This window comes from Hyalella azteca, unplaced genomic scaffold, assembly GCF_000764305.2.
Source record: "Hyalella azteca isolate HAZT.00-mixed unplaced genomic scaffold, Hazt_2.0.2 contig12295, whole genome shotgun sequence".
In the NCBI taxonomy this organism is placed as follows: Eukaryota; Metazoa; Arthropoda; class Malacostraca; order Amphipoda; family Hyalellidae; genus Hyalella; species Hyalella azteca.
In genome coordinates, this window is record NW_025942255.1 from 15,188 (window position 1) to 24,502 (window position 9,315).

Consider the following 9,315-nt stretch of genomic DNA (forward strand, 5'->3'; position numbering starts at 1 on the left):
AACTTACACGCGAGTGCAGATTTTACAAAGATCTGCTGGTCCCAGGGAACTCCGACTTCAGGGAACTCAATGTTACAAATTATAAATTAGTTAAAATTTATAATTATAATATAATAATTATATATTATAATATATTATTTATATAATATAATATAATAATTATGCCAAATTATAAATTAGTTCACATTAGTTAACAAATGTATGTCTCGACGTAACTAAAAAATCCCTGCACAATTATTAGTGCAGTTCATACCTCACTATTCTCGCGCACCCTCGGCCACGTCACTACCCTGCAAGACGCTGCTGCCAAAATTTACCCTCAGTTCGCCCAGTGTGCCGAGCTTGGAGTTGGAGCGTCCGTGAACAGGCCTCTTAAGTTCTAATGAATACGTGTACCAAGTTTTATCGAGCTACGTTCATTACTTTGGGAGATATTCCATGCTCATCGATTTTGGGGAGACCGGCCGCGAGTCCGGCCGTAAATTTGCCCAAGACGTGCCATGGAGAAGGCAGTATTTTGATAAATTTGGGCATTGTGCCTTGTTAAAAAAGACTGGATCATTTAGGGGATACGAGGAATCAAAATACAAGAGAGATGGCTTGTAGGTGTCTTCTTCTCCTCCAGGTCCAGAAAGAATCGATTTTTTATTTATTCCCAATTATTTACGGTAAATGCTCCTCTACTTGTTTTACAGCTGCTTCTCTATTTGCGCTTTCATCGATTTCGTTGAATTTTTCTACTAAGCCCTTGTATGTCTCCACCTTTTTGTCCCTGTTACTATAGTCGTTCAATTTTACTCGCCAAATGCAATAAAAACTTTCGTATAGACGAGCAATAAATTCCCGAGAACATTACCTAAGGTCCGCCAGCGTCGCTAGAATCATTGAAACTGAGGGCAAATTGAATCGGAAAACTGTGCTATACCGTCCACACGTTCCGACTTGTCTGCGCAGTTCATCGAAATCTATGCGCTGTAGCTCAGATTTCGATGCAACTGCGCAGTTTTCCTGGCGGCTTCAAAACTGCTCAGTTTTCCCGTCCGCACGCAATGTTTTAACTGCATCGATTAGAAATGCGCAGACAAATCGTTGTGTAACACTGAGCGTGTGGACAGGCCTTAAGATTCCCGAGGTTGCAGTGGCCCCTGACGGTGACGTGGTGAAGCAACCCACGATTGAATCAGGCACGTCGTGCTGCTAATCTCTAGTAACAACTTGCAGAATACAATGGCTCCGGAGGTGAACTGGTCAGGAAAACCTCGCAGGCCCACCGGCGTACCTTAAATAAAAGGGACATAGTCATAGGCAGCATCAGGCTACAGGTGCTGCCGCGCTAGGGAGATAAAAGCAAGCAGACTGTTGGGGTGCTGACAAAATATAGGCTAATGGAAAAACATGACTGACTAGCGAAATGACTAGCTGGTAAACGGAAACCGTTTAGTCAGACCTTGAGGCTAACAACTTACATCTAATTCACATCCATAATTGCACCCCACCTAAACCAATTAAACGCAAGTGACACAATTTCAGTATAGTTTGGCTAAGACAACAATTACAAAAATACAAGTATTAATTCACATGCCGCAGCTTACCGGTGCAAACCGCAGTACAGCAAAGCAAAGCTGACTGGAAACGAAGAGCGTAAAAGATGCGCCCGTCTTCAGGGCTTGAGAAGCAGTGAACTAAGCTTCCAGCGCGCTTAAGCTAATGTGACAATTTTAGCGGGAAATGTAATATTTAGCGAGCTTTCCCTCGCACTAGTAGCACCGCACCACCACCACCACCACCAACCATCACCACCAACACCATCATCACTACCATCACCACCACAAAATTAGCAGATTTTGTCATCACTGCTGCAAAGAATGTCAAATGCTGGGTTTTCTATTATCGACTTTCAGTTGAACTGTCCCCACACAGATTCTGACCTCCAAGAACCAATTCAAGTTGCCCTTTTTTTCTTTTCTTTTATTGACAATATGTTCAAATTTAAGATAACCTGTTGAACTAGCGAATGGAAATTTCAAACGCATCTGCATCCAATTGTCGGAACCAATTTACTAATAATTTATAATCACCTAATGAAGCGTATATAAAATTTAGAGCATCTTAAAAACTTGTCGCTCAAAAATGGAGTGCAATATCTCATGGTATAAGGATAACTACATAGTATATAAACAATGTTAAGAAATTTCATCTATGCCCATGCCACATGCGTATTTTAGTTGACTATTTCATAGATGTCTTCACGTTTAATAATAACGTATGCGCAAGTTGTGATATTTATAAGTGTATTAAATTGTACATTTGTTTTTTATTCCGCATTCAGGTCTTGAGTCACCGCTGACGTGATCTCACTTTGTCTTTCATCGTAACTTGAATGGACCTTTAAAAAGAACATTACATTTTGTGTAAACTCATGTTTAGTCTGCGGGTAGCGGATCGCGTGTGAGCATTCAATAGGAGCTTCCCATGTTGATGGCTGGAGCGCAATTAACGTTCGTAGCCCAATATGAGTTGACTTTTAAGCTCACAAGTCTAGACGTGAAATGACAATTTCAACTTGATGAAAACTCTGAAAATTACATAAATTAATGTACCTTATTCTTCGCATTCTTTTATAAAGTGATGTTTCTCGATCATGCATTCTCTCATATATTTCTGTGTTTACAGTGGCCGCCTAGATACCATGTACGTCTCTAATGGTCAAGTTGGGTCCTACTTATCCAAACGATTTGACGACAGTATGCAGAGGGGTAGATTGTATGGTAAGATCGATTCATATTTCAGCTTAATTATTTATGATTCATTCTAATATCAATAAATTACTGTTTTATCTGTTGCAAGTCTTGAAATTTTTTAAGTTTTCCCAAGAAATGGCATTTTTTCCATGAATTGTTGTCATTCTTATGTTGCACCTTTGATTCTTGAGGAAAGTTTGTTAAGACAAAATACAAGCTGGCGTTTCTACATTTCATTGACTTTTTATATACTCCAATAAACAGAGAGTTGCTCACTACTATGAAGCATAAGTTGAGTTCGAGTTCATCAAGAAAATCGTATGAGCAAGAGAAAATTAAATGAAAAGCGATAACTGCTGAGGATCACGAACACGTTCAAATAAGTGGACAAAATAAATCATAATAAACATAAAAATTGAATATTTTTTGCTTACTTACCCCGGACTTTGTGTGAAAAGGTAGATTTACGGCTCCCAAACTCCAAACAGGGGTAAATAGAGAGGACTGGCCTTGCAAGATCGGTGTACGTTTTGACAGCGACAACGACGTCTGGACTTGTGAAATTTTACCATATCAAATTGGTAAGTTTTCTAATATTTAACAGTAAGCTGAACCCTTCGTTGTAACTATTATTGAAAATTGTTGATTTAAAAAACAGAAAGTGACCTCTCCGTGTCTTGGCAACGATGAGTGACGGTGGTGGACGAACAGTTGCATGGATACCATGCCAATGCATTGCATTATCATAAGTTATTACTTATTCTAAGTTAATAACCACGCTACAGTACAAATTCACATAATTTACTGAGAGCATAACTTAAAGAAACAAACACGTCTCTGTTATCTTTATCAATTGGCCCGTTGAAGAGGTCGGAGGCTTTTATTAACAATCGTCACTGCGGAGACAATGAACAACGCAAACTGACTTAGCATTTATGGGCCTGGATGATCTGCATATTGAAAAATAAAATTCGATTCGCGTACTACACATTGCCACAGACCGTAAATGCAGCCAACTTACGGTGCAGGATGGAAAAAGACAGCGCTCAGTGTAGGCGTTTTCACTGCAAGTTTGAATCATTAGCAGCCACGGTTAGAAGTCAATGTTTTTTTGCGCTGAATTTTTACCTTTTTTAGGAACAATCAAAAGCAATCAGTAAATTGCTAGGAACAATCGTCAAAAATTGTATCGGGCGCGTCATTACCGTCAAATTATTGAACTTCGATTGACTGAGGATCACACAGATTTTTAATACAGAAGAGAAGGATAAATTAGCTGAGAAAACGTTTCTTGTTCATTCGAGTCCGGACTTTTCTTCAGACGATGTTTGCTGTGTACGAGGAACGCCTCTCCAAGTCTGCTCAGATTTATGGGATTTCGATTATACTGTCAACCGCTGGCACTTCCCAGACCTCTGCGACGAGGACTTGGACTGGATGATCGGTATTCTGCAGCTATTCAGGGATTCTCGGTGCGTGTGAATATACTCAATTTGAATTAATTGGTAATCTCATGCTGGAAGTTTCTGTTACTCTAGCGCTTGCCATTTGAGAACTAAGAATTTGTTTCATTCGAAATGAATTAATGTGATATTAAAAGATAATTTAAATATTTCACGAACAATTTTTGAAAAAACATTGTAATATGTAAAATTTCTTACATAATATCTTGTAGGTAATGAAGCCAAATGCTTAGCGATTTCGGTATAGCCTCGAACACCCTATAATTCCAATATATACGTGTTATAGGGGTAAATATATATGAAGTCTATATTACCCTCCAATTAATAATGTCATTCGTTTGCTTGAATCGCAAATTCACTAAAAACTTAGAAGCAAAGAAAACTCCACAAAAATTCATAGTATCTTTAAAGAAAACGTTCCGGAGTCCAGCTCCATCGTCAGTTCGAAAATTCTAGAACACAGATGTAATGAAGTGTTGCTGCAAATTTCCCACTACTGTATGTCAGACTACGAAGTTAGGACCGACTCTGACGTGGGTGTTAAATTGATTATAGCCGTCAGATACTATGCCGATCCCGACTTGCGTCCTGGTTCCTCTCTTATAGGATTTTGACTCAGACGCCAGGGTAAGTTGCTTTGGTGGTGAAATTTAGATTGGAATACTTGATGGAAAATTTAATTTCCGGTCATTGGTGGACGTGACAATTAGACCATCCGAACTTTGAGGTGACGCGATTAATTAGCTATTATTCAAGATTAGTTCGTCACAACAGATAAATCAGTAATTACTACAGTCAAGATTACAACAAAAAACCTAAGCTGCAAAACCTACCTATTTACAATTTCAAGCGGGTAAGAGCAAAAAACTAAATTCAAACTAGGTCTCTGTTTAAAAATATACAAAGATTCTAAAATGCGAAAATCAGAAACACCGAAACTGGAAGCTGAAACTTTGAAGTCACTGTCAGAAACTGGAACATCGCACTTCTCGCCGCGAGCCCGCACAGCCGAACGAGGTGGGCGCGACAGTAAGTTACCAGTTCTACAACTCCTGCCCCTATGTTCTGCGACCCTAGAATAAAGATTGCGAGACGTCATCTCGACGTACGCAGATGCACATCGTGCACAACTATATTTATAAACTAGGACGCTCGCATATGCATAGGGAGAGTATCTTTGTACCTAAAAAAAGAAACGATTTCAAAATAGTTGACCAATATAACACGAAGATTAACACGAATTCAGCGTGCAGAATATTGTAAGTAGAACAAATACGAAAGCTCCGAGGTAAAAGTGTTTGAATCCCATTAATCTTAAATCGGTACGAGCAAAAGCTAAAAAAGCTGGTACTGAGACCTGTGAAAGACGATTTTCGAACCCTTGGTCCTAACTAAAAAAAGAGGCCATAGTCAAGACCTGTGACCTAACTATGACCTCTTTTGACGTGGAAATTTATTTACTAATGCGCCTCTTCATGAAACCATAGATATATGCCTGAATTCTTTGTTTAAGAATGTAAATGATCTCGTTATAAGTTTGAAACGTAATTTTTTAAATCTCTTTTGGAATTATCTGTTTTAAACTCTTTTTAAATATTTGCTAACAAGTTTTACCGACAGATTGACGGTTTGGGCATGGGTCTTCCGCTCGTACCAAACTTTACGAATATTTACTATGTGTTTTCACGAGGCTTCCTGGCTGTCCAATTGCCCTTTTGATTTTAAGCATATTCTACAACAGATACGTTGATGACACTTTTTTACTTTTTAAGCATCCTTCTCACGTTAAACTCTTTTTCGATTACCTAAATTCGTAACATAAATCCATCAAATTTACTATGGAACTAGAATCTAACAATAGTCTGTCCTTCCTCGATTGCAATATTACTAAATCTAATGGCCGTTTTCAAACTTCTGTATTCCGAAAATCGACTTTCACAGGTCTCAGTACCAGCTTATTTAGCATTTGCTCGTACCGATTTAAGATTAATGGGATTGAAACACTTTTACATCGGGGCTTTCGTATTTTTTCTACTTACAATATTCTGCACGCTGATTTCGAATTTCTACGCGATATCTTTTCGCTTAATGGATTTCCGACTAATCTTGTGTTTACACAAATAAAGAAATTCATGTCTAAGCGGTACAATGAGGTTGCTCCCGAGCGCGACGGTAGGGATGTTGTTTATTGCTCTTTTCCATATTTCGGCCCTGCATCCGAAACTATATCAAGGGAGCTAAAACTTTTGTTTTCGAAGTATTTCACAAATGTTAATCTTCGTGTTATATTGGTCAACCATTTTGAAATCGTTTCTTTTTTTAGGTACAAAGATACTCTCCCTATGCATATGCGAGCGTCCCTAGTTGCTGCTGTACGTAAATGTGGGGTCCCCCCGGCTTTTACCCGCGCTCTCAGTCCGCGTATTGACATTGATGTCTTCACAGCCTTTGCTTATATATTAGGAATCGCTGCAATGGGGGGTACTTTTTTACTTTTTCCAACTGATTTGCGCATTTTAGAATCATTGTATATTTCTAAACAGAGGCCTAGTTTGAATTTAGCTTTTAGCTCTTACCCGTTTGAAATTGTAAATAGGTAGGTTTTGCAGCTTAGGTTTTTTGCTGTAATCTTGACTGTACTAATTACTGATTTATCTGTGTTCTAGAATTTTCGAACTGACGATGGAGATGGACTCCGAAACGTTTTCTTTAAAGATACTATGAATGTTTGTGGAGTTTTCTTTGCTTTTAAGTTTTTACCCTCCAATTAAAGCTGGTGTAGCCAACTCGAGTGATTCATTCAGGCAAACATATTTACTTTGTATCGATCTACTTTACGAAAATTCTGCCTCAGATTTCCTGAAAAAAGTGTTATTACTTTCTTTTTTGTTCGATTACCATCTCAGCCTGCGTGTGGTCTTACCGAGAAATGACCTCACCGCTACGGGCGCTCGTCGGCTGTTCGAGGAGCTCCCCCAAATCCGGGAGGTATACCACGACCCTGGCGCGGCGCACCTGACGTCAGCTGGCAGTGCACCTGATCGCACCTTTTTCGAATTGTCAACGAACAACATCATTAAATGGATGTAAAATACTGCGGCGTGGCAGTAGGTATGTCACGGCAGGAATCTAACACAGTATATATGATGCATTTGTTCAATATTCACCTTGAGTATTGAAGACTTAAAAGGGAGGAATATTGGAGCAAGAATCGCTGGGTCTTTCCGAACGGGAGTGACCAGGTAGAAATGTGCTGAATCAGCGTGAGTTAGAGCAGCTTTTTACTGATGATTTCAAGCGTGAATTCGATTTTTCAGATTTATTGATAAAAGCGTAGGTAAGCAATCAACTGTTTTATAACATTTTGGGATTATTTAAGGAAATTGTAAAGAAATGCAGGAAAGAAGCACATGAAAAGGTGAGAAATTGGATGGTCAATAATTCCACAAAGGATTACTTGAGTATAAAAGAGTCCCATGAAATACGCATCATATTAATCAGTAACAATAATACTTACACAAAAAAAATCGAAAATATATATGGTAAATGATTATAATTGTGTATATCTTTTAGCCATAAGTGGAAACAACCAAAAACAATGGTAAAACAAAGATAATGGAGCATAATCAAAAGGGCTGCTGATCTTTTGGCATTTATTTGATATAATCTCAAAACTTTGAACTTCAAACTGGAGAGTTAAAGAAGAGTTTTTTTATATATAAATATGATATTACTTAAATCCATGTTTAACATTCGTTATTCAACTTCGAATGCCCAGAAAAGAAATTATTGGTATGCACAAATATTTGAAACAACATTTGTTGCCAAGTTTTCTCTAAAACAGTCATCAATGGAGAAATACTAGAAATATGCATTATAAATATATGAAAAAATTTATTGACGCAAAAGTTTACAAAACCCCCAACAATGTCTGCATGGTAAAAGAGACTTGATGTAGCGAAAGGAATCAATGCAGAAGTGTGAAGAAAATACTGAAGTTCTTTCGAATAAAGAATGAAGTACTTTGGTTGAGTTCTGGCAGTGATCGAGGACGCACATAGTTTTTGCGGGTCCCAACTTTCTCACTTTTTACTATGCCGGTTTGACTTATCTCGCGAATTTTGTACCGAAACGATTTCAGTGAAAGGTTCAATCTTAGTGCAGTTCAATCAAAATTGTGCGAATAGTGAGTAAAACGGCTAGTACAAGTGTTTTATTCCCGACAAATTCTAGTGCATGAAATGAGGGCAAGTTTTTGAAACCCTCGGCGACTGCCTGAAACCGGAGAACAATCGGTGCCTTGACTACGCTCAGGCCTCGCCCTCCTATACCCTCCCCACCCTCTTGGCCCCTACACCTCCCCTTCTCCACCCGCCTTACGCGTTGATACCTTGATTCCCCCACCACACCTCTGTCTTCCCCTCGCCAGCTGCAGCTCAGCTGTTTTTCCAGCCTTAATTTTCGAGGGAACTTTGCTATACTCAACTCAACTCAGTCGTATGTTTCTCCGTCCTTTTCTGTATTTTTCTCCGTTCAAGAGATCTAGTTCGTGCATTTAATTAATAATGGCTGGACAGAAAATAAAAAAAGATAATCGAAAAGCCCTCAACGGCCTCTAGAGAAAAGCCATCTACGGCCTCTAGAATAAAAAATAAAACCAAATCAGCACAGCTAGAGATGGAAGTTTGCAAGTACTGCAAAGAGATATCTCTGAGCGAAGTCCAGACAGTTACCTGTGAACGATGTGAAGATCTCATTTGTATCAGCTGTTCAAAGTTGAGCTCTAAGGAGTACTCATTTCTCCAGAAATCTAAATTGCTTCATTGGTTTTGCCGTGATTGCCAAAAGCAACTCTTGGTGCTCGAAAAAGAGAGGAGTTGGTGGAAGAGCACGGCAATGAGTCGAAATTGTTGAATGATGTAGTAAACTCCTTGAGTGAGATGGTGCGCTCGCTGAGTGACAAACTGAGCTCGCTATGCAATGAGCTGACTGAAGTGAAGGCTCAGTTGAAAAATACGGAAGAAATGGAAGTAAATAACAAGACAGCTGATTTATCTGAAGTCGCTAATGACAGCTCACGTGAATTGCTTGATAGAGAACGTAGGAAGGCC

At 38.9% G+C, this 9,315-nt stretch overlaps 1 protein-coding gene across 1 annotated transcript in view; it reads left to right on the forward strand.

Annotated features, from left to right (window-relative positions):
* LOC108674504 overlaps positions 1–7,294 on the forward strand; it is a 12,879-nt gene extending 5,585 nt beyond the window's left edge. The window contains exons 4-7 of the mRNA XM_018162462.2: positions 2,674–2,768; positions 3,230–3,322; positions 4,063–4,213; positions 7,111–7,294. Coding sequence (XP_018017951.1) covers positions 2,674–2,768; positions 3,230–3,322; positions 4,063–4,213; positions 7,111–7,294 — 523 coding nt within the window. The remainder of the gene's footprint in view (positions 1–2,673; positions 2,769–3,229; positions 3,323–4,062; positions 4,214–7,110) is intronic.
* The last annotated feature ends 2,021 nt before the right edge of the window (positions 7,295–9,315 follow it).